Source organism: Lentinula edodes (assembly GCF_021015755.1).
Source record: "Lentinula edodes strain Le(Bin) 0899 ss11 chromosome Unknown C8R40scaffold_23, whole genome shotgun sequence".
In the NCBI taxonomy this organism is placed as follows: domain Eukaryota; kingdom Fungi; phylum Basidiomycota; class Agaricomycetes; order Agaricales; family Omphalotaceae; genus Lentinula; species Lentinula edodes.
In genome coordinates, this window is record NW_025764329.1 from 198,165 (window position 1) to 222,555 (window position 24,391).

General features: G+C 47.0%; 9 protein-coding genes across 9 annotated transcripts; 4 read left to right on the plus strand and 5 right to left on the minus strand.

Moving 5' to 3' along the window:
* Positions 1-284: 284 nt before the first annotated feature.
* On the plus strand, positions 285-2,574 carry C8R40DRAFT_1070478 (FAD binding domain-containing protein; the record flags this gene model as incomplete). Its single annotated transcript, XM_046226232.1, has 11 exons — positions 285-308; positions 371-389; positions 449-549; positions 604-771; positions 841-1,179; positions 1,230-1,264; positions 1,319-1,498; positions 1,557-1,612; positions 1,673-1,707; positions 1,762-1,788; positions 1,843-2,574. The coding sequence occupies 11 exons, from the start codon at positions 285-287 to the stop codon at positions 2,572-2,574; spliced, it is 1,716 nt and encodes a 571-aa protein (XP_046085066.1).
* A 415-nt stretch (positions 2,575-2,989) lies between these two features.
* On the minus strand, positions 2,990-4,509 carry C8R40DRAFT_1161323 (uncharacterized protein; the record flags this gene model as incomplete). Its single annotated transcript, XM_046230110.1, has 7 exons — positions 2,990-3,080; positions 3,142-3,205; positions 3,263-3,319; positions 3,381-3,540; positions 3,656-3,745; positions 3,810-4,067; positions 4,123-4,509. 7 exons carry the CDS (start codon positions 4,507-4,509, stop codon positions 2,990-2,992), a joined length of 1,107 nt encoding a protein of 368 aa, XP_046085067.1.
* Positions 4,510-4,948: 439 nt separating this feature from the next.
* On the minus strand, positions 4,949-5,501 carry C8R40DRAFT_1070480 (uncharacterized protein; the record flags this gene model as incomplete). Its single annotated transcript, XM_046226233.1, has 3 exons — positions 4,949-5,280; positions 5,340-5,378; positions 5,435-5,501. 3 exons carry the CDS (start codon positions 5,499-5,501, stop codon positions 4,949-4,951), a joined length of 438 nt encoding a protein of 145 aa, XP_046085068.1.
* Positions 5,502-6,091: 590 nt separating this feature from the next.
* Positions 6,092-6,538, plus strand: C8R40DRAFT_1048552 (uncharacterized protein; the record flags this gene model as incomplete). Its single annotated transcript, XM_046224512.1, has 1 exon — positions 6,092-6,538. A coding segment is annotated over one exon (447 nt), but the record flags the coding sequence as incomplete, so codon positions are not given.
* Positions 6,539-7,067: 529 nt separating this feature from the next.
* On the minus strand, positions 7,068-8,015 carry C8R40DRAFT_339799 (uncharacterized protein). Its single transcript, XM_046234769.1, has 3 exons — positions 7,943-8,015; positions 7,646-7,893; positions 7,068-7,586 (listed from the first exon to the last, which is right to left on the minus strand). The coding sequence occupies exon 3, from the start codon at positions 7,584-7,586 to the stop codon at positions 7,155-7,157; it is 432 nt and encodes a 143-aa protein (XP_046085070.1). The 5' UTR covers positions 7,646-7,893; positions 7,943-8,015; the 3' UTR covers positions 7,068-7,154.
* Positions 8,016-8,336: 321 nt separating this feature from the next.
* C8R40DRAFT_1171900 (uncharacterized protein) lies at positions 8,337-9,066 on the minus strand (the record flags this gene model as incomplete). The annotated part of the gene is made up of 3 exons (XM_046231786.1): positions 8,337-8,350; positions 8,408-8,878; positions 8,925-9,066. 3 exons carry the CDS (start codon positions 9,064-9,066, stop codon positions 8,337-8,339), a joined length of 627 nt encoding a protein of 208 aa, XP_046085071.1.
* A 275-nt stretch (positions 9,067-9,341) lies between these two features.
* On the plus strand, positions 9,342-11,052 carry C8R40DRAFT_1110676 (uncharacterized protein). The gene is made up of 6 exons (XM_046228330.1): positions 9,342-9,590; positions 9,653-9,813; positions 9,866-9,964; positions 10,019-10,097; positions 10,152-10,477; positions 10,530-11,052. Exons 1-6 carry the CDS (start codon positions 9,518-9,520, stop codon positions 10,755-10,757), a joined length of 966 nt encoding a protein of 321 aa, XP_046085072.1. The 5' UTR covers positions 9,342-9,517; the 3' UTR covers positions 10,758-11,052.
* Positions 11,053-12,620: 1,568 nt separating this feature from the next.
* On the plus strand, positions 12,621-15,141 carry C8R40DRAFT_1048461 (glyoxal oxidase N-terminus-domain-containing protein; the record flags this gene model as incomplete). The annotated part of the gene is made up of 4 exons (XM_046224504.1): positions 12,621-12,743; positions 12,793-12,887; positions 12,942-13,516; positions 13,571-15,141. 4 exons carry the CDS (start codon positions 12,621-12,623, stop codon positions 15,139-15,141), a joined length of 2,364 nt encoding a protein of 787 aa, XP_046085073.1.
* A 626-nt stretch (positions 15,142-15,767) lies between these two features.
* C8R40DRAFT_340291 (CNH domain-containing protein) lies at positions 15,768-23,047 on the minus strand. Its single transcript, XM_046234770.1, has 13 exons — positions 22,142-23,047; positions 19,494-22,086; positions 19,374-19,437; positions 18,542-19,310; positions 18,422-18,480; positions 17,777-18,365; positions 17,648-17,725; positions 17,513-17,598; positions 17,296-17,457; positions 17,118-17,246; positions 16,963-17,060; positions 16,779-16,906; positions 15,768-16,721 (listed from the first exon to the last, which is right to left on the minus strand). The coding sequence occupies exons 1-13, from the start codon at positions 22,899-22,901 to the stop codon at positions 16,129-16,131; spliced, it is 6,108 nt and encodes a 2,035-aa protein (XP_046085074.1). The 5' UTR covers positions 22,902-23,047; the 3' UTR covers positions 15,768-16,128.
* Positions 23,048-24,391: the final 1,344 nt, after the last annotated feature.

Consider the following 24,391-nt stretch of genomic DNA (forward strand, 5'->3'; position numbering starts at 1 on the left):
ATTATTGAGACTTCCAGAAGCGATCTATTTTCGACATTGCTATGTACCTTTCACCGAAATTTGGACATAATTGTCCACCTTACAATCAAATCTGACCAAAATGAGTCGGTTGACGGAACGCGCTCGGAAGCTGCTCGGAAGGTCGTAAGACGTATTGGCGAATGGGCGCGCACAGTTTTTGCGGTGCTACGAGTATTTAAAGGAGGCGATTCTAGCAACATCCTCAAAATCGTATTATATCTCTCAAATATCAACCACCATCTATCAATATTGCCGCAGTGACAATGTCAACTCCAAATGTACTAATTGTATGTTCATCGATTGAAATTCACTCCTCTGTGTCCTCATCAATTCTGACTATCTTTATCAGGTTGGTGCTGGGCCTACAGGTTAGCTTACCCACTCTGTCCAATATCACCACATCCTTATATCTGCTTTGTTTTGCCAGGTCTCATCAATGCACTCACGCTCCTGCGTAACGGAATCTCTGTCCGAATAATTGAAAAACAAGATTCTTTCCAGCTTGGAACGCGTGGATGCGGTATGCAGGTACGCGTGTAGCTGTTATTTCTCTACACAAACCTCATCTATTGGCACATATAGCCCAGGACCATCGAGATGTACAAGCTTCTTGGTATCCTACCTGACCTTTTGGAAGTGAAGACTGATCCTTTCCCTGTTGTCAAGTTCTCTTCTCCTCAAGGCGACGACGAGGAGGGAAAGGTAATTCCTATGGTGGAGAGAATTGAAAATACACCTTCTCGCCCATACGTGAGTCTACTATCATAGTTCAGTCCTTTAATCACGAATCGAACCTAATGCGTTGAACCCGACTTCCAGAATACCGGATACATGTTGATGCAAGAACGCCAAGAGCACCTACTCCGCACTCGGATCGAGAAAGATTATGGCGTTACGGTCGAATTAAGTACAGAACTAAGCTCGTTCGAGGAGCACGAAGATCATGTCATCGCTCATATCGTCAAACATGTCCCTAATGCTGGCGAAAACACGGAAGAAACGGTCAAAGTCGACTTTCTTGTCGGTGCAGACGGCGGAAGAAGTACTGTTCGGAAGCAGCTTGGATTGCCGTTCATGGGGGATGATTCGGAAAGTCTGAAGGAAATAGGGATGGTAGCAGGCGATATTGAAGCTTTAGAAGGGACATTGGATCAGAAGGTTGGTCCCTCTGTCAATTCCTCGTAACAGATGTGCCCATCATCATCCAGGTCTGGCGCATGTGGGGTGACACTACCAGCAACCTGTGAGTGTATTGTCCTGTCTTCGTTCCAATTGTCGTTGAATGTCCTATCTCTAGGCTCTCCCTCCGCCCATGTGCTATCCCCCACAAAACACACCTCAACTTCTTCATCGGCGGGGCGGATGTCAACCTGGAAAAAGTCGCGTCTAACAGAGAAGAATTAGTTAACGCAATCCATGCCATAACCGGGAGGGACGATATCAAATTTGGAAAGGTTATCAACTTGGGCGTATGGAGGTGAGCATGTATCCATCATCGCAATGGATTACATTCCTAACTTGTTTCGCATTCCCAGACCCAATATCCGCATGACTAGCAGTTTTGGGAAAGGAAGAGTCTTTATCGCTGGAGGTAGGTTCACAGGATCTTTATTCGTCAAACAAATTTTCACCTAATGAATTTGTTTTCTAGACGCTGCTCATGTGCACAGCCCAACTGGAGGCCAAGTAGGTACCCTTTTCACTTTCATGAATTTATGATCTCACAGGATCTACTCATAGGGTATGAACTCAGGTGTTCAAGATGCTGTCAGTACTTTCCGCCTCCTCCATCCAGAATTCTACTAACTTTCTTCCCTACAGATCAATCTCGGTTGGAAACTTGCCCTGGTTTCCAAAAACCTCTCTCCTCCTTCCATTCTCACCTCCTACACCGCCGAACGCGTTCCCGTCATCGCCACGATGCTATCAAAGACCACTGAACTGTTTCACAAAACATTCCAGCCGGCGTCTCCAGAAAAGATGGCGGAAGGATGGCGAAGAGGGTACGAATTGAGGATGTTTGGCGTCAACTATCGCAAGAGTGGGATCATCCTAGATGAGAAATACTCTTACGGAGCAGACGAGGCTGTGGATCCGTATCGATCTGGAGACGACGGTACTGTGAGGGCGGGAGACAGAGCTCCAGATGCCCCAAAATTATCTCCTGTGGGCCAGACCAACGCTACGACGTATACGACATTCCTCGATCTCTACAATCCTGCCTACCACACTATTCTCGTATTCGCCGATCCCGGCCGAAACAGAGAAGCAATCGAAACCATCCTTGAGACTATCCGGGGACTTCCGAGCTCCAAAGACATCATTAAAACAGTTGTTGTCCTGCCTCAAACATCTTCCTCTAACGACGCTTCTACTTCCTCCGCGGATATGGTCCTCCTCGATACTGAGGGATACGCTTACAAACACTACGATGTTGCTGGGGATTCTCAGCAGCCCACTGTTTTCATCGTGAGGCCAGATGGCTTCATCGGTGGGCTGGTTTTCGGAGTAGAGGGTATCAAGAAATACTTTGGGTTGATACTCAAACTATAAATTGCGGCGTGATATAAGCGCATAATCACTCCGAGTCTGAAACTCTCCCGAAGCTTGGACTTTTTCATATATGTAGGATCAATTAAATCGTTGTCATTTTTTAGTAGTAGGAGATGATTGTATAGGTTAGTAATCACAAGCTTATAGCTCATAGCTGTGGGGAACCTTCCAAAATGCGACCGCCATAAATTCGTAATCGGCTTGTAAGGTCAAAAAGCTCGCGTTTTGGCATATCTCGCGTTTTGCAATGGACACGTCTAAAGCAACCACCTCTTATCTCAATCGAAGAGCACTTTGATTTCCATTATACATGTATTACTTGCCTCCACAATAGCACCGAAAATTCCAAGTCTTTCGTCAAAGGCATTCTGCGCTGGGCTTGGTCAATCATACTCTTCTCTGACGTTTGTGAGACTCAGTAAGCAAAACCTTGCTTCGGCAGTCCATCAGGGAAAAATTGTTTGAATAGCGCTGGGTAATGTCGCTGTGCTACATCTGGATGACTCCTAGAGTGGATAGGTTGAGTTTGGACCTGGACCGAAAGAAAGTAGTAGCAATTCTACTCACTTCACCCGACCCATCAGCTGCACCATGCCCGAAGGCTGACTCTCGAATTCGGAATAGTTGATAGCTGCAAGTAGATAATATGAATAAGAGACTGTCACGAAAAGGCAGTAGTTGGACACACAGTCGGTTTGAGAAAGATTCCCTCGTTCGTCCCGAAGCTTCAAGATTTCTGGTGGGACTGAAACCGGTACGTGACGAGTCAACAAATGGTTCTTACAGTATACAAGGAATCTGCTTACATTCCAATTCATACTTTGAATCTCTCACCCTGACGTCCACTGCGATATTGTGGAATAACGGTACGCTATACCTCGGACTCAAGGAACCAACAGGTGGCGAAAGTACACGATGAGACGTTGCACGCGCAATTCCCTTGGTGGCGAATTCTAGGGCTGTACTCTCCGTGAATCAAATGCGAGAGAAGAAGGTCTGAAGTACCTGCCTCTTCCAAAGTTGATCTGCAGAACGGTGTTTTGAGCGTTCGGAAATAGGACGATTCGGTAAATAAACTTACAACAAAGGTTCCAAGAATTGGAGGGGCATCGATCCAGTCGCCACTGAGATTTTGAACTTGAAGACCAGGATGCGGAGACGCTTGAAGAAGCTGGGGTCATTTCTTCGTCAGCGATGTCTAACATCCGCGCAAGTTCTGGAACATGAATGATTACAATTGTCAAAAATCCTGCATCGTAATGTGGACCAACACCCTGGTCTGATTGAGAGCGTTCACTTGGACTAGGATATTGGACGACCTTGCCACGGTGCTGCATGCGATCTGGCGTGTCGTAAAAACGCGATAAACCTTCCGGCGGGAGACCTAGCGCTTCCGCGATGAGAGTGATGAAGTGGGTGCCTAATGCTGCCACCTGGGACAAATAAGTCTTCATGGTTTGCTGAAAACCAGGAATAAGTGCTTCATCAGGATACTAGAATGTTTTTCAAGTCAGCTTTCTATATGCACCTGAATTATTTATTACGCACCTGAGAAGGACCCCAAACATTCCAGTAATCAGGATCTCCTGACTTCCATCTTGATACATGCTCGGTGGCGATGTCAAATTGTTCTCTGTTATCTGTCTTTCCCTTTGTCAGTTCAGCCCCTAGCCTCGAATACCCAAGGAAATGGGGCGAATTTGCCATCCGAATTTTGTCCTTTTCTTCTTGTGGCAGCGCGAACAATTTCGGAATATAGTCTTTCAAGGTGTCGATGAGTTGTGGATCTACCATGGAATCGGTATTTGAGAGATAGAGAAAGCCGACGTCTATGAGAGCATGTCGGAGATCAGTGATAAATTGTGACTTGGTAGAGCTTGAGAGGGCGAGAGAATAGTCAAGGAGAGGGATCGATGAGAAATTTCTGTCTGTCATGATTGACTATAGTCTATAGTCTGGGCTAATTCTGGTTGGGGATGAAGATATTACAGTATGTATGATATTGACTTGCGTCTAGTCTAGAGTTTCGAAAATACTGACTGGTGAGATGAAATGACGCGATTTTTGTACATGGTGAATGGCTGGGTACGATAGACCAAGAATGGCGTTCCCAGTGACCGGCTTATGTATACGGGCGAATAAATTCAAATTCAAATTGTGCACATAACCCTAACCCCGATCTTATATTCTGGGGGGGGGGGCGCTGCAATTGCGTTCAGTTCATTCGAAGACCTTCCTAAACTTTGGTTATCTTTATCTACAATACATATGTGCTATCTGCGATCTGTTTTAATCCCGAAGCTTGCAATCACACTACCCAAGAAGTTTCCGTCCAAAGGGGTCCAAAGTTCTGTCCAAAGCTCGCTCAAGCCCTTTAGTTCAAATCTTCTTGAGTTGGCTCTTCACCGTTTCCCGCAAAAGCCCTTCGGTTCAAATCTCCTTGTGTTGGCTCTTCACCATTTCCCGCAAATGCCCTTCGATTCAAATCTTCCTGAGAGGGCTCTTTACCATTGCCAGCAAAAGCCCTTCGGTTCAAATCTTCCGGAGATGGCTCTTCACCATTGCCAGCAAAAGCCCTTCGGTTCAAATCTTCCGGAGATGGCTCTTTACCATTGCCAGCAAAAGCCCTTCGGTTTAAATCTTCCTGAGAGGGCTCTTTACCATTGCCCGCAAAAGCCCTTCCGGTCAAAACCTCCTTTAACGGCTCTACGACAAAGATATGTTACTTGAATACTATAATGCGCTACTTTGTTGATTTTACCTACCAGAGTCCAAGCGTGCTATCTCGTTCGACTTTCTGTCAACTGTTCACAATCAATAAGGGGGGTAACATGACGATATGGATGCGCAGAATATTTACCAATGGGGCTCGCATATGCACAAGCCACGAGACATGCAGCGATAATAGTCGATGCAATTCGAACCATGATGGGATTATGGGTGATCCACGCAAGTTATCATCTTCCTATATAGTCTAACTCAGCCTCTGCTTGTACAGAAACCTATTTTGGGCTGTTGATTGCGGTACTCGTGGACCGTGGGGCAAATATGCAGTTCGGATCTTTTGGTCATAAAAAGATGTCCCTTGTCCCTGGAGCGCTTCTACGTACGCTGTGATAGAACCATTATGCCGTGTAAGAAATTTCTTTCCTTTCCAAGAACAGCGGATAGCCTCACAGAACGAACTTTGGTCTACCGTCTACCACGGGCGCCGGAAGACGAATAGAAGAACTCATTGAATGACTCTAATTGGATCAGATAACCTCACAAGCTGTATCCTTTGCTTTTTGTTCTTCCAAAGCTCGTCAAATTTCTCCCATGGCTGCCCCACCTTATCGCAACCTGTTGGCTCTCGTCTCAGTTTCCCTTCTTTTCAGTATTGTCCTCAATGTATACAACTTGAAGAAGCTGCACAATCCAATCGCAGGTGAGTTGGGTCTGAAATACTTGCTCATTTTCGAGTCTTTCCCAACGACTACTAGTGGGGCCTTCACCCGTCCCACCCGTAGCATCGGAGCTGCCGATGACCGTGAACCCTGCGGTTTTGAACTTCATGTTGGCTCAGCACTATGAAATTACCAACGCCAGTGAATGGGCTACTCTCGTACCTCATAAAGGTAGTCGCGTACGCTTGCCATCGAAATCTTCCCCCGGAGATGAGTTCGAGGTTGCCTTGTTCCACGATTTACATTGCCTCGATGTAATTCGAGCTGTCTTTGTTTCGATGCGCGACGGCTCCAGCGCTCACTCCACAGAGGCCGAAGAATGTTTAGGGACCATTCGACAGGCCATTCTTTGCGCTGCGGATATCACATTGGAGCCTACAGAAATTGTCTGCTATGATGGGGAATCATGCAATAATTTTGGTCCCGAGGCATCAGGCGACAATGTGGAGCATAGCTGTAGGGACTGGGTTCAAGTTCGGGAATTTGTAGAGAGTAATCAGGAAGGATGGGATTTCTGACAAGCCCTCCATTCATTGAGACTCATACGGTGCTGTCAAAGTATTGTTCAACCATATTATGATAATGAAATCATGTGCTGAAAGTGGATTATGGTCAGTGGAATATTTGAATTATAATTTTACAAGGTATCTCGGACCATGCGGGAGGTAATGGAGCACACCCGTATCGGTTTATGAGTGGAAAAAACAGCTCGAAAACAGCGCGGCGCACATAGCAGTGTAGTGGGATAGATACGCCCATGCCCTCTTCATGTCAGATCTAGAAGGACGTTTTCGCTTCTATCATGCAGAAGACTGCACTGGCAATTGTTATCTATCCCATATCTATCTAATGAAGTTTGTGTAGAGCGATCAGATAGCATTGCGATATCTACTGCGAACCTGTGCGACGATTCCAACTTCGCAATATATTAGTGGTACCAAATCCATTCTCGACTAATTCTCGACTGAAGCGTAGAAGAGCGTAGACTGATTTAGAAAGACACATGCCCTAAGATTGGATAGAAAGCCAGGTCGCACTCATGGCAGATGATCAAGGAGAAGTTCTTAATCCGAGGTACTATTGTATGAAGCGGACTTTGTTGTTGTACACAGTTTTGATACATGAGCTCTAGTACTAGCCCACAGTCTCTGGCGCCAGCGCATTATCTGCGACGCTGCTCACAACCCACTTCCCATCCAACTTCGCGAAACTCCAGATATCTGTCCCAATATGGTCCACCTTGTCGTTAATCAAAAAGTCGTATGGTGTCCAGAGCATTGCGATATTAGTATCAATTTTAACAATTGGTTGTCCCGAGATCCTTTCCTCGATCTTATTCGGCGAGTCAAAAGGAATGCGGTCGATTACACCAGTGAGAGTGGTGATTATTGGTGCCCCGTTTCGCATGAGGACGGCACCTCCGGATGGTAGTACCTGTTCCGTCATTAGAGTTTTGTTACGGGCCCCGATTCCGTCCAAAAAGTTTTCCGCCACCTGAAGGACTGCACGTTCTTCGTCTGAAAACACCGAGCGATCGTAAAGATGGATTGTTTGTGTGGCAGACATCTATGAAAGATGATTGACTGTTAGTTCTCGGTGTCATGAATGGACTGCGACAGGCTTACATCTTCGCCAATTGGTAGTGCTAGTGAGAAAGGCGATGAGAAGGTATCAGTACTTAAATGCAATTTTTTGATGCTGCTGAGCTAAGATCCCAACTTAAGGCTTCTTGAGGAACATTAATACTGATTCAACGTCAATGAAATCTTTGATTCTTTAGGCTTTACAAACACTGTCAATCTTTTTTTTTAGAGAAAAATCAAGTTGGACAATTTCCATCAGCACTATGCCCTGCCATCCCATCACGTAGAAGCTGTAATATTTTTAAAACGAAGTTAGGCAAAATCTGACGGAACACGCACCCAATGGTAGCCCGATATACGGGTCGGGTCGGGGAAGAGAGGAAAGATCGCCTCTAGTGATCTCTGGTAAGATCCCACTGAAGAGATTCGAGACTTTCAACGTCGTTGTGAAAACGAGTAGTATGTTCAATACAGCTAGGAAGAGCACGATCATAAACAAAAGACGCTCATTTCCAGGCTGTTTAGATGTCGTAATCTTTTCGGAATCCTCGACATCTTGTGGGAGAGGTTCATAGGACGAGGTCAAGCCCATAGTGGTAGGTTAAAGGAAGGAATACTATGATGACTGATGTGCCTTAAGTACAAGTTACAGCGTAGATGATCAAATCGAAGGAAATAGAGATGGCTCTATAATGGGAAAAGGGGCCGGAATAATCACGGAATTCGAATTCTTTCATGCTTCATATCCTGGTGGGAGGTATTAGTGAATAGTTTCTGAAGTAACTGTGATAGATAAGTACGAACCTTTGCTAGACCTATTAGCTGGCAACTGCAGGGGAGTATCTGCCCAAAAGCGGTGATTATCATCCACGAAAGCACGGACTTGAGTCCAATCACGGCAACGGCGTGTATGTTGCTTATCCGGACCAAGGGGAATAAGCGTCGTATCCGCTTTACATAGCAAACTCTGCCGAATGATATCGAAGCAGTGATTCACATGCTGGAATGCGTCTTCCCGGTCTTTCACATGTTTGAACAGCTCGTCGCGCGCCGCAACGTAGGCGAAGCGAATCCCGTTAACACAATGCAATTGATGATACATTGCTATGGCGAATGGTGTTCCCATTGAGCCCAGCCTCACGAAACCGTGCTTAGGCGGAACGATAGAGGCCCACTTCTTATCGTCTGTTAATGGATATGTCTTATCATCATTCTGGACAGTCAATGTGGCTGGACTGTAGCTCCCCGGGACTTGCACAGGCATCACATCGTAATCTGAAAGTCCATGAGCTGAGCACCTCGTAAGAGAAGAATTACATACCGTAATCGTGCTCCGGATACCTAAATATTTGTTGTGAGACCTCTCTGGTTTTGAGCCACACGGCGGCATTGAAGATGGTCGATAACGAAGTCAGGATGAGTAAAAGTATGAGAATACCCGGATTGGCTCTGAAGAACGACATTACTTTGGCCGCGCTGACTAGAGGCTATAAAGACGAGGGGATAGGACGATATAGTCCGTAAGCAGTTCCGAAGCATATTTGACCCAGATTCGACCCAAGTACATGTTCGAAAGGGCAAAAGACCTTTCGGGGAGAGCCGACATTTTTTTGGAATCACATGGCGAATTGAACTTCCCACATCGGATCGGAAGCACAGATTCAAATGGTAATACTACGGCTGTTATTTGTTCAACAATGTGCCTATACAAGACGTGAGAGAGAATGATAATGACTGATATCTGCTGTCAGCACCGAGCTGCATGGATAGCGAGGGATTTTGAAGTACCTGACTTTCATTCGCTCCTTTTATCTCATAAGGATTTTGTGCTGTCCTAGGCTGTCCTTCCCCCGGATCCCGCAGAAACAACAAGAGCCCCAGGGGACCTTCGAATAGTCACTCAAGTCACTGAAAATGTCAACGGTGCACACTGTGAACAGCGATCAAGCGACTTTCCTGGGTATGGGTTTCGAGGCATTGGCTTATGGTTTGTCTTTCATGTTTTATTCGGAACTTTTTACTTAAATAAACTGACCGTAATTTGAGCAGGAATCTACACGTTGCTCTTTTTCACTTCACTGGCTGTGCTGACATGGCGGACGCCAGCTCTGAACGCATCCAAAAAGCCCATGTTTGCAGCTACAATCTTCATGTTCAGTCTTGCGACAGTTCATTTCTCATTGAATTTCAATAATGTTTATCAAGGCCTGGTATGTGATCCATGCTTCTCTAACTATAAGCCTATTCATTCCTTCATCATAGATGGTCAAACCAACGGCGCATATCTCTGATGAAACACATCTGCTTGCTGGTGCAGATATGATCTTTAGCATCTCCGACTTCTGCAGTCAACTCATTCTTGTTCGTCTATTCCTCTTTGGTATTACAGGAACTCTTGTGATTTATATTTTATAGATATATCGTTGTTATCTAGTCTGGTCACGCAATCCATGGGTGATTGTACTCCCAATCCTCATCTCGTGTGCATCAGTAGGCAAGCTCCTCCGTTACCTATTCCCTATTCCAAACCATTTATGTCTTGGTTTAGCTTGCGGAATCGGGCTTATTGGTCTCGTCCTGACAATTAGTCCTAACGCCCCTCAAGCACCAGCAGCAATTGTTCCGATTGGAACCGCCGCCTTTTCCATGTCGCTTTGTCTCAACTTCATCGTCTCCGCTTTAATTGTCGGGCGAATTTGGTACATAACTGGCCTCAACCGAGAGATCAAGACAGACAGCGCTATCAGACGGGCTTCAGCTATTATTATCGAGTCCGGCCTTTTGTTCCTCGCTGCACAGCTCGTATTCGTGGTACTATTCGCGATCAAGCATCCAGCGCAAGCGATAGTCGAGCCCATTGCAACGCAAATTTATGTGAGCGACATATTCTGCTTTTTCGAAATAGACGTGTTAATCATCTTGTTAGGGCATCTCCCCAACGCTCATCATCGTCCGAGTTGGCATGGGTTCAACGTTCGAGCCTACTGCGCTTCCTGAGTCGTCGTTACGATTCAGGGTGACTTTGGGAAGGAAAACCAAATCAACAACAACTGGTACGAGTCGGATGACTGCAACTACGGGGTCCGCAACGGATGTGGAAATGGGTAGACTGCCGTCGGAGTCCTCTTTTGTGAAAAGTAGGAACGACGAGTAAAATTTGTGTTGGATTTTGGATCTGGGATGTTGTACGCTGTTGTAGGTTTGTGTAATGTTATTGTAATTGCTATGTATGTCTAAGGAGAGTTGTGTTTTCAATTTATCAATTGTAGGAAAGTTTGCTCCATGCCGAATTCATGTGCCGATGTTAGTCATCGCCAGCTCTCCTAGTTGAGCTCCGAGTCCTATATCGACTCTGTCGTGTTTCTGTGGCTGCATTTCCGACTCACAAAATTTTGTCCTTAATATGCCTCGACGTCAATAGACATCTGGAGATGGTGTACGAGGAGGATGTCAGTTTGGATTTCTGGTCTTCCTTCAAAGGTTCTCCTCAAACTTTTCACAGAAATCAAGTTGGACACTGTACCGGTAGGACGGACCACTAGATAGAGCAGGTCATATTCTGAAGTATGTCCTAGAGGCCCGACGTCAAATTGGAGTTCTGAGTCTGCCCCGCGCGTTCAAATCGTATCTCACCTTTCTCAAAGAGCCTTTGGCTATTTATTAGGACTAACTGGCATCCAGAGAATTTACCCGTTTATTCCCTGGAAAGATTCAGGCATTCGTAGGAGCACCGAACATGCATTATCTCAAGTTTGTTAATCCAGAACCTTGACAGTACTATGCGATCTTGACGCTACATCATATTACTGGATTCATGAGATAGGTAAAGGACAACCAGATCGACCCACTCTCTCATCTTCTGAAAAACCTGGCTGCGTACCCTTTACAGAGTTTCTGCACGATCCTCCATACCAACTCAAATTTTGACGGGAGGGATAATCATGAGCTCCGCGTAGCATGCCAAATAGGTCCCTATACACAGGTTCTCGGTGCGTCGAACATTCACATTCTTACGGCCACATATATGTATCGCTATTAAAGACTATCTTCAGTGTTCACCTCCACTCTATTCCACTGTACCACGTTGCTAATTCGTCGAGAAATTCTAGTCGCTTGAGATTGCATCAGTTAACCTTACTTTTCTTGGAAGCTCCATACAGAGACACGTTACAACTGTTGATCAAGCCTTCCTGACTTGAATGATCTAAACTTCGTTGTACTAGATAGAAAAGCTTACAGATAGTTGTAATTGTCCCAATCTGGTGCTTGACTTGGAGGAAAGTTGCGGGTCCACGGCGCTCCTAGCTCAGCGAACGCTGTCATAAGTTGTCGTCGTACAACTTCGTACAAGCAATTGGAATCCCAAGCGGCAGGGTGATTTGAATTCTGGCATTGATTTCAGATGATGGGCTGGAGAAGGCTGGATTGAACCAGACGGGAGTCTTTGGGCGTTCCAGATACACATTCAGCAAAGCACAGATGTTTACTCGTGAGGCAGATAAGTACGCGGCGGTTGCAGAAACCTTGGCCTTCAGGGTTTGTTGTACTTATAGAAATCCACCAAGTATATACGCGATCTAAATATGTCTCGAAGACGTCCAGAACCACTGACAATTGAGTAGAAGGAGAATAGGAAAGGATAACCACTGCTGAGCGGTCGTCTCGCTACAATAAGTAGTACAGAAATGAGCCTGCCGTAGAATTCTAAATTGAGCAGAAAGAAATGGCGTTGACTCGCATATTTCGAAGCGGCGAAAAGAGCGGAGGAAAGTAAAACCGCATAAATATATTGACGTGTAACGCTGCGTGACGGCGTCTAAATGATCTATTTTGAAATCCAGAACTAAGAGGCACATGTTTTGAGCGACCTGTTTTGACAAGACATTCCTCTTTACCACCATCATCCATCTTGTCCTTTTTTCCCTCTCGTTCACCGACCTCTAGATTCATTCTTTACAGCTCTGTCATAACCCTTTAGGACTCGGGACTTGCTTCTATCTCAATAATAAAGCATAATATGCTTCCTCTATCAACATTGGTCGTTACGGCCGCATGGCTGGCAAACTCACTCTCTCCCGCTCAAGCAGTCACAGCAGGCTCTTTTGCAGATGGAGGGAATACTACTGTTAGCGCAATGATGGTGAGCTTCCTTCTATCTCGGTCTTGTTCCTTCGCATATTTTTTTTCAGTTATTTGTCGGAAATGCACAAAAAGTTTATGTACTCGACAAGGCAGAGGGCAATGCTGCACAAATCGACAATCATCCAGCATGGGGTGCGGTTTGGTGAGTGCTGCGCTTATTTGGCTGGCTGACAGACAATTCATCAAAAAATGATAGGGATATAGAGACACATACGTCGTTTGCGATGGACGTCAAGACCAATGTCTTCTGTGCATCTGGAATGCACTTGCCTAACGGCTCGTACGCGACTTTCGGTGGTAACGGTGCTATTACTGTTGGTGGGAATATTGGATCAAACACCACAGACGGTGGAAGTGCCGCTTCGTATGACATGACATATCAGGACTACGACGGCCGAAAGGCTATCCGTATTCTCAATCCCTGCACGAACGACGATGATTTCACTTCCGAAGAATGCCAGTGGTTCGACAACCCTGATGTACTGTCTATGCAGAAAGAACGATGGTACTCAGCCGCTGAACCTTTAGGTGACGGCACGATTGTTCTCATTGGAGGATTTGTCAATGGAGGATATATCAACAGGAACTACCCTAACACTGATCCCACGTACGAGGGAGGTGCCGCTGAACCTACATACGAGTTCTACCCTGCCAATGGCACCACCGCTACCATCATGCAGTTCATGGTCAAAACATCCGGTCTAAATTCGTATGCTCACACTTACCTGATGCCTTCGGGGAAAATGCTTGTTCAGGCCAACTATTCAACCAGTATGTTTTCGCCGAACGATGCTATTTTTGGGGTGTGCTGATCCATTCTCGTAGTGCTGTGGGATCCTGCTACCAATACAGAAACCGACTTGCCTGACATGCCCGGCGAAGTTGTCCGTGTTTACCCTGCTTCCGGAGGTGTTGCCATGCTTCCTTTGACACCCGCCAACAACTACACGCCTACTGTCCTTTTCTGTGGTGGTTCCAACATGACCGACGAAATGTGGGGCAACTACTCGTGGCCTGTTATTGATACCTTCTACTATCCCGCATCAAATGACTGCCAGCGTCTTACACCTGAGCCGGCTGATGGCTCTACTCCTGCTTACGAACAGGACGATGACATGCTCGAAGGTCGTACGATGGGTCAATTCATCATTTTACCTACAGGTGAATTGCTTATGGTCAACGGCGGAGAGAACGGTACGGCCGGTTACTCTGAGAACACCGATACGACTCTTGAATATGGACAAATGCCATATGGAATGTCCTTGGCTGCCGCTCCTGTGGGAAAGCCTGCTCTTTACAATCCTAATGCTCCTGCCGGTAGCCGTTGGTCAAACGATGGCTTTGCTACTTCAACTATTCCTCGTCTTTATCACTCTTCCGCCATCCTGCTTCCCGATGCTTCCGTCATGATCGCAGGTTCTAACCCTAACGTCGACGTGAATCTTACCACCTACTTCCCCACGACCTACAAGGCCGAAATTTTCTATCCTCCCTATTTCTCGTCTAGTAATCGTCCAGTTCCTACCGGCATCCCGACCACTCTTTCATATGGTGGTGCTTACTTCGACATATCTCTTCCCGCATCTTCCTACACAGGTTCCGCGAACGATGCTGCAGCCAATACTACTGTTGTGGTTGTTCGTCCTGGATGGACCACGCACGCTCTAAACATGGGTCAACGTTTCCTTCAGCTCAACACTACATACACCGTCAACAGTAATGGTACCATAGTCATGCATACCTCGCAGATGCCACCTAACGCAAATATCTTCCAACCTGGACCCGCAATGGTATTCGTCGTCGTTAACGGCATCCCGTCCAACGGCACCTTCGTCATAGTTGGCACTGGAAACATCGAAACACAGCCCACTTCCTCTGCTGCATTGCTCCCCACTAACCAACTCGCATCTACGGACACATCTGGTACCGGGTCCGGCTCTAACTCTTCAAGTTCAACAGACAATAGTGCCAGTTCATCGCACACAGGTGCAATTGTAGGAGGGGTTGTCGGTGCTCTTGTCATCGTTGGAATTCTCGGCGCGCTTATTGGCATTTGTTTATCTCGGCGCCGGCGCGCAGCGAACCGTGCTCCCAATGCCTACGCGATGAGCGATCCAAAAACGCCTGCAAACGCTTTCAATGTGAATTATGGCGGTGCGGGGGCAGGCGCGGCAGCCGGTGCCAAAGAAGGCTTGACTGCTGACCCGTATTATCGTCAGGATTATAATGCGAGCTCTGATTGGGCCCAGAGTAATGTGGCGTTGAACGCACCAACATCACCATACCAGGACTTACCAAGGAGAGAAAACGGAATGAGTATGGACATTGACCCGTACGCTGCAGAGTCGCGGATGAGTACAAGTACACCTGATGGTGGACGGAGACAAAGATTCTGATAATTTCATGGACTACTACCACACTGACTTTCTTTATTGCCTACTTTCAATATCATAGCCTTTTGATGATTTTTTTCTCTTTTTTATCGGACTCCAGCACTTTGTAGTCAACCGTCTCTGCATATCGCGCACTGGATTGAAATGCTTGCGTTCACGAGGTTCAACGATGTCGTACGTTTAACGTACTCTTCCAAAAAATCAAAATCGCGAAAAATAAAAACAAAGCTAGTTGCAATGATTTCTATGAAGTACATACATACATACATCTTGACTTATCTCGGTTCAGAATTTCCGTTTGATTTGTTCATCATCACCGCCAGATCACTGCTATGCTTTGGTCTATAGCATTATCTTGAACGACGAAACTATCGGTCCCCTACGTGGCCGAGTTGTATCGGGTGCCATTCAGACGCAACTCCATTGCTACAGGCGGCAGTACATGAAAGAGCAGAGAGGCTTACGACGGAACCTGTCTGCTGCAAACGCCCTATTCCTTAATTTTCGGTCTCCGTCTAGCCTAGAGAGGAGCCTATTATATATTCCCTCCTGCTCCAAGAGTAAATTTTAGTCATCACTCCGGTTATCCTGGGTCATCCTCCTTCCTAGATTCAACCGGAACAAACTAAATTCTATGTAAAGCATATCACGGGATTTTCCATTGAAGAAATTGGAAGCCAAAGCATACAGGGCTTTGGTACATACGTTCCCTGAATGTTACCTCTCCCCTACAGTCATTTATCTATGTATCTGTTTTGAGCTAGCATTATAATCGCACAAATAGACCCTTCGGAAAGTTGCTCATTTCCCACGAAAGAGGCATTCAGCACTGGTCCGAATATACTCGGACATGTTTACTGAACATTCCCGCACGAATCCCCTACATACCCGTTTTACATGCAATTATTGCGTTTCTACATGGTATCAGTCTCTGGTATACAAAATTTCACAGCATATTAACAAGTATCAATAGTTGTTCTTTTACAGACACTACGACCTCCACGACGGCGAATTTCTAAGCTGTTGAGGAGAGTAAGGTAGCGGTGGGGTAATATTTGAGGACTGTCCCACAGACAATCGCAAGCCAGGCGCTCCAGAACCAGAACCGGAACCGGAGCCAGAACCAGAATTTGAATAACTCCCGACGACAGAGCTACCATCTGGTGCTGAGTCAGGAAGGAAGAGGGGAACTGTCGGAAGAAGCTCGAACACTTGTTGAACAACAAATCGTCCTCTGGATCCTCCGCCTACTACGTCGGGCGCGTTCATCACAGCATGAACTAGTGCATCTTGGTTGAGCGGCTCATCTGGCCGATCGAGAACTGGGAAGGATAGATTGTGTGCAGACGGCGACATAGGGGCAAGCGGGCTCACACCCCGACCATCCCAGATACAGCGAATATCATTGCCGGGGATAATCTGAGTTAGACGTCCAGTTTCAAGGTGTCGTATTTCGATGAAGCGGGAGTCGAAGAGAAGAACGTAGGGTGCATGCACAGCAACTCTTTCTGCGGTCCCTTCCCACTCAATGGTTCCCGAAGGGCGATTTGGGTCTCCGTGCTTATCAACGTATACACCAAATTCTAGGAGGATGATGATTCAAGCATTTATTTTAAATGCTGTTCGGAGAAAAGACATACCATTGTAGCACAATAGAAATTCATCTTCTGCAGACTTGAACATTCCTATAGGACGACATGATTCGCAACGTTTGGCAAGGTAAGCCAATCGAGGATCATCATGTTGTGGAATGGTCACACTTTTGAAACTGTAGTAAAACGGTGCTCATTAGTATATCGAGGAGAGGATGGGGTCGATACGTGCTCATTCAGATCCATAATCTCGAAACCTCTAGAGCATAATATTGCAATTCTGGCCTTAAGGAAGATGACGTCGTACGACTCTGACGGCAAGAAGAAGTCCTGCTTGAAACGATAAGTTATCAATCTTGTATGGCCACGCCTAGAAAAGTTGTTTACCCTGTAGATCTTAAACCATTCAGACTTAGCAGACCGAACAAACAGTCTCGAGCCAAACCCAGAGGGAGGTTTTGCTCGCTCCTTGATTTTTTCACTGACAGGCTCGAGTACACGGAAGATGCTGTCAAGCTGGATTGAAAGTAAGCCTGAGGCCAAGGTAGCAATACATGCTGCTTACTCCTTTCTTCTTCATATATACGACTAGTGTTCTTCCGTGCAACGTTCCTACAGTGAAGAAATGCACGTCCTTGCTCCCGTTAAGCTTTTGCGGCACTTGGGAGGTGCTGGCAGACTGGAATGATGAAGGAACAAGCGCTTCTATGTGGTATGCAAACAGGGACTGAGAAACAAGAATCGTAAGATCGTGCTTCGTGTTCGTCGAAGCAAAAAAAAACCTTGTCTGCAAGTACCAAAAAAATACCGTAGTCTTCCAACATGGCACATTGGGCAACAAGTTTAAGATGTAGAACTCGGCGCATAGCTATTTCGACTGTCAGTCAAGTCCAAATCGACGAAGATCCCAAACTTACACTTGGGGTCATGCCTGAATCCGATCCAAACACCCTCAGCACATCCTACGGCCACAAGACCTCTTCCGTCCGCAGTGTCTATGTAAAGTTTAGCCAAAGGAGCTCCTTCCAAAGCAAAACGTTACCTACTAAATGGAACTGAACATGTAACCTTTCCTGTGACGGTGTCTGGACTGTAGCCTATTCCGAGAACTCCGGCACTCCCCACACCAGGTGCGTCTAATCCTGCGGGAGTCACAAACGTCTCGCTGCTCAGCGTCTCTATCTCAAATACCTTGTTGCTTTCCTGCACAACCCTCCGAATACCTAACGCTTCCTGTAACTTTGCGCCCCACTCTGCTCGTGCTGTGGCGGATTCAGTGTATAGTATAACATTCGGCGGAGGTTTAGCTTGTTGGGCGGTCCTGGATGAACTAGGGCCAGCAGGGAGAGGTGGGATAAGCGAAGAAGTGGTCGGAGATACGGATTGGCGACCGAGATGGTGTAAGGTGATCGGATACAGAAGGCGAGATGAAGGTGAGGGAGACATTTCAGAAGAAGAGGTTTCGATAGGTGTGCTGCCTTCGGGCGAGGCGAGCAGTTCGTTTGGAGAAGAGGCTTCCAGTCCCTGTCCGATAGTGCCTTGTGATCGTAAGCCTCGTAGAAGGCCCGGCCCCGTCCCTCTCTGAACAGGAGGTTCGGTAAGACTATCAATAGTTAAGAGATCCAAAGGGATGGGCTAGTTAGATGCCAGTGTGAGCAGATATTCAACCCCGTGAAGCAAGCTATACTCACTCTGCGGTTGACGTGATATTTCGTCACATCTTCGCGCTCCTTGAGCTTCGTCAAAACCACTATTTTTGGAGAAAAACATCGTTGAAAGATCGTGACAAGAAGGAGATTGTTGAAACTGACTGTAATTGTCGAAGAGCAAAACATACAACTCCGTCCATCCACTCCATTCTAATCCGTCCGTTTGCCTCAAAAGCTTCCCCGAATGAATCAAACTCCGACTTTCAGCTAACAAATCCATATCAATCCATTCGCCTTGCTTGAACACCAAACCCTCATTATACTTCCACAGCTCAACTTTACTCTTCGCATTCACCACTCCAGGTTCCGTATCCTTCCCTAATCGGCGAATTACATCAAGGACCTGCGGAATTGAAGAATGATCTTCATGCTCGGCATTTGCACCACGAGAGGAGGTCGAGCTACCTCCTTGACGATTAGATGCAGCAATCGGACCCACGGGCGTCTCTTCTAAAATGCCCTTGAGCAAAAGCTCGTACCTCAACAATCTTGGAATCGGTCTGTTGATGAAGTTCTTCATATCCAGTCGATGGGCATCTGGATGCCTTGTACATCGCTGGACAAAGTCCTTGAACGCCGGGTTCGTGCGCATCTCGGAGTCTATAGTATATGCAGCGATGGGGTAGTTCGGAATGTATTCCATGTAGGCTTCGCGCCAATTGAGGGCTGCATCGAGGATGGGAGCAGATACGGAACGGATAGTGGGGTGTTCGTCATACTGAATACGGAAGAGGGCTTGGAGAAGGGTAAGGTGGTGAACGTGGAGAGACTGGATGTTATTGAAGACGGAGGATAGGAATTGTGACAGCCGGGCTGCAGGAATGATAGGCGTGTTTGAAGTTGAAGAGTTTACAAGAGGGGTGATATACATCTGTTTGAGACAGATGGATAGTAGGCTTAGCTTCATGGGAAAGACAAAAAACAATAAACGTACATGCTCCACATTCTCCAAATCCTTCACATATCCCATCTCTCCCTTGATCAATTCGAATATAATCCTGATCACAAAGGATTTTCTGAGCACCTTCTATTGATCTGAAAGAAGAGCACTCACGCTTGTCTCTTCACTTCCGTTTTCCCAATTTCCTTCCTCTCTTCCTCCGATACCAGATTGAACCATTCCCACTTGATCGCAGCCTCACCCATGACCCCCATACTTCCTTTATTATCGTCTCCGCCACTCGCACCGACGTTCATGCTCAGCTGGAATGTTTTCACCTTCCCATACCCCCATAACGCTCTCATGGCCCGAATGGCTTCCCTCAGATACGACGCATCCGAATTTTCTTCCTTCTCCTTTCCTGCTTTCTTCTTATTCGTTTTCAATGCAGCTGGGCTAGTCGAATTCGCCGCAGTGTCAATTAACGATGATGGAGAAGATACGGGATCGGCCGATCTCGAGGATTCTGCAAGGATCGTAGAAAGAAGAGAAGGATATGATTTTAGATGTGCTGCTGGGAGCGCAAGGAGCTCGGTGAACTTCTTCAAATCAATATCAGGGAGTGGGTACCCCCTAGGTTCCCGAGGTTCCTTAATTCCTCCTGTTTCTGTTCCAACTTCGCCTGTCGATTCGTCCTCAGCAGCAGTCAGATTTGACTCCCGCTGTTTTTGCTGCCTTTGCATCTCCTGTTCAACAATAATCTTTTTCCAATCTTCATTTCCATATTCATCCGTTGTCGTGGAAATAGCGGGACTGAATATTCCTAACCCACCCAATCCGCACGTAGCCCACACGCCGACCCATTCATCATATCCTCTGCCACCAGTCCAACCTTCCTTTGCCCTATCAGCGGTACTGACAAATCCTCTACCCTGGACCCACCCACCACCCCATCCCGCACGCCATTCTGAAGAGGCTGCCCGCTCAAGATACAGGTCTCCGATACCTTCAATAATACCGTACTGTGACTCTCGAGCTCGGACGCGAAGATTGTCAAGAAGACGTGTTTGGGCTGTGATGAGTGCTTGGAGAAGAGGAAACAGGGTTTGCAGGGCAGGAGAGAAAGCAAGTAAAGGGGATGACTTTGACGACGACGAAGAGAACGATGACGATGAGTTTCGCATCGGAAGGGGAGAGACAAAGGCAGCAGTAGAACCAGAGGGTGTGGGTGGAGGTGAGTGGGAGGAAGTAGTGGTTGCAACAAGCCCATTCTCCGAATTTTGCGAGCCAGAAATACTGACCACCCATTCCGACAACGGAAGCATAAACTGTGTCTCGAGCACGATCAAATCCGCTAAATAATCTGTTTCCTTCGTTATAAGATCATGAATGGCCACTTGTCTCTTGACTTCCCCTTCTGGAATCCTACTGAACACTTCCTCTGGGACAGTTTCTTTCCAAGGTTTTCTCTCTTCTTCAAGATATGGGTAAGAAGATATAATAGGAATGTTCACGACGACGGGTACGATGTTGGAAGAGGACGAGGAGAGCATCCTCTGTATCGACAATCCCCTTTTCGGACAATCCCAAGCATAACAGGGTTTATCATCCACACACGTCGGGACATAACATCTCGTCAGCATTGTCACAACTGCGGTAGGCAATGGCAAAACTGTGCTGTGACCACTCGTCATTCTTGGGGGCATCGTTCCAAATCCAAATCCAGATCCAGACGGAGAAGAGGATATGTTATCCTCTGAAAAGAATATATACACCTCTTCCACACCATCGCACAATTCTCTCCCTCCTCCGTCGACTTCATAGAACAATAGCTGGCATTGGAGGGATCGAGCAACATGTAACGCTGCTCTCCTATCTACAGACAGACTGGACGAAGACGAGGCAGGATACAACGTCGAGTTGGTGAGGCTCAGTGAGTGATTCAACAAAAGATGCTTCCGAATGAGCGACTGCACTGTATCCACGATATCCTTTCCTGTAAACGCTCCCTCGTACGGTATGCTCGCTTTCACATGAACGCCTCTCGGGACTTTATCCCTCAACTGGACAGCCAAGTGAGACAATAGACTGTAGTTGATGAACTCGTCTGAAGAATATTCATTGTCATTCCCTTCAGAATATTCGTACGTCCAGTCTCGGCGATTTTTCGGCTTGCGATTACGCCGAGATGAAGAGCCTTGGGGTTGTGATTGAGAGGAGGAATAGGATTGATATGACCGAGGCGCATCTGCGGCGAAACGCTGTTGCTGAAGCTCATAGTCCTCATCCCAGTCATAGCTTGCCTCATCCGCATCAACGCCTAACTGATCATGTCTTTCTTCAGGATGGTAGCGGTCGTACTTGGCGCCGTCTTTGAGTTCTCTCAGCATATCTGTCGGTCTACGAACAATATTCGAAGGACCTGCATTGGGGTCTGCGTATAGATCGGGCTCTGGCATTGAGTATTGAGGTTGTGTTAGCTGGGAAGGTCGCTGGAAGGAAAGTAATGGAGGCGGAGGAGGAATCCGTAGACCTTGGGCATTGACACCATTGACGATGGACGACGTAGTAGAGTTCCATCTGTTCATGCTCAAACCGGGGTCTTTGCGGCTCTTTTCGTCGAAATAAGACCTGGGTGATTGGGAGGGAGGGAGTGGAGCAGCGACGAGCGCAGGCGATGTATTCGCGCTACTACCGCTAACAACCTGCATACTGCGATTGGTTTGATAAGGGGATCTTGAGCGGTTCCTTCGAGGTTGCAGGTTTGCTAAAAAGATTATCCAGTTATAAGAATTGGTAATGAGTAACATATATTGACTCACCCTCGGGCTGCAAATAATCCGCAGCCAAAGATAGACCTGAATCTACTCCCCCTCTTCCTCGAGTGGGTGAAGGACTCTTACTCGGCCGAGGACTAGTGGGAAGTCCGACACCCAGACGGTACAAATCCTTCCCGCCTAGCGTCACTACAGGAGCAGATGTAGGGGTAGCTGGGAGTTTCCGAGAAGAAGCAACAGAGCTGATGGAGCTGGTGCTCATTGAGCTCACATGTCCTTGACGTTGATACTCTTTCGCAGTTGTCATTTGGGTGGGTGCATTCCAACCATTCGCCGGAGTTGGAGGTAGAGGTAATCTCCGCGCGCTCCCGCTCCCGCTACGTTCCCGGCCATTACTTCGGATACTAGCACTCCTGGCGCTCCTGGCGTAAGTTGCTGCCGCAGTTGAGACTGGTGATATTGGGGAAGAGATGTAACCAGAATAGTTATCGGTATCCTGTTGATGTTGGTAGATGTTGGAACCGCCAGTTGTTGATGGAGATCCATAATTGTAGACGACGTCGGGTAGATTATCTGTAGCGTAAACGCTGTAAATTCGCCCGATATCCTCTCTGTCCTGCTCTGAAGTGTCCTGCCGCCTTACACCGTCTCTGGGACTGAGTACAGAGGCAGTTGAAGGGGTGTAAGAGCTGGCACTTTCTATGCTCTGCGTATCCTCCGACCCAAATCCTGCCCAAACCTGATCATAAAGCTGTTGTAAATCCTCGTCCGGGACTTCGGGCGATAAAGGTCGTTTATTTTCCATTCTGGCTAGTAGAATTTACTGGAACTTTCGGGCGGTAGTGTGAGGAGTTGAGGGTGGTATTGTGTTCCCTTACTTGGGGAGGTGAAAGTTAGGAAAGCTAACGACGCTCAGCGTCCCAGAAAAAGAAAGTTGCGTTGCAAGACCAGTGCAGAGATCAAGTCGCAGTTAATTCCGACAGCCCCGATATCACGGATCCAATTTCTGATTTGTCAGCTTAAAAGGATAAGATAAGATCTTACGGCTCTGAAGCTAAGCCTGGTGGAGTACTCCCTTTACATAATTTACTTTCCTTCTATGTATAGACTCTTATACTGTACTGATCACTTTCACGGCAAAGTGAGGGCATGATTAGTCTCCAGCAGGGGGCTGTAAGACCTGGGTCAGAATAGGTCTTAAGGTAGGGTTTGGTATATGAAGGTTTATGTTGTAGCGTGCTAGGAGCAGGCTGGAGCTTGAAGGGAGCTACGGGAACCGCGACCGAGGACAGGAATGACCTAGTAGTGGCTGGGGCGAAGAGATGGTGACACTTTAGGGGGTTCCTAGGAGGTCCAGGGAGGTCCCTAAGGTGTAGGGAGGTTAGGTAGAAGTATGGAACCTTGTAATATCGCGTAGTAGGAGTTGTACTTGCTAGAATGTCAATATAGGGTTTGAATAGGTCGTAGATGGAAATGGGTCTCAAGGTGGTAAGCTCCCGAGAAGGTATACACCCGGGGACTGGGCTTGAGGATGGACGTCCTTGAGTGTTGGAGGTGGTAACGGAGAAGCGATACATGGTTCGACGTGAGGGGTAGCTTCGACGTTACTTAGATTGAGGTCCCGAAGCTTACGAGGTAGCTAGGGAGCTCTGGGAGGTTTGGGGAAGGGTAGCTCACCAAAGCGTTTAGGCATTGGGGAGCTTTAGTAATGTTCGAGGGAGCTCGGAGACTCACTCGGATGGCTTAGACTTGAAGTAAAAGCATATATTTGATCGTATAGACGACCAGAGAGACAATAGACGAGAGTAAAGAGAAACAGAGGAAGAGAAACAGAGAGTAAAGAGAAATCCGTATGGTTAGCAGGTACAAAGGGACAGGGACTGGACCTATGCAAAAGGGTGTGTGTTCAAAATATACCAAGCTGGGAACGTTTATGTTACCGAGGATACTTATATAGGTGGGATGATTGGATAAAGAGACATTGTAATAAACGAGCATCCAATGGGGATGGCGTGAGTTGCGGAACCCATGAGGCTAAATTGATAGGAGATTGTCCGGCGGCATGCACGAGTCTCGGGACTGTTGCTTCAGATGGAGGTTAGTATTGGTCGGGAGGTTGGTTAGGGTTCTGTGGTTCATGGGGGCTTCCTGGGAGGTTATTTAGGAGGTGGAGAGGAGCTGGTAAGCAGTTCTGGAATGTCTAGGAGTAGCAAAGGGGAGCTTTTAGGGTAGGAATAGGGAGCTTTTAGGGGCAGGGCATGACAGGGGCTGGCACTGGAGTTTTCCATGAAATCA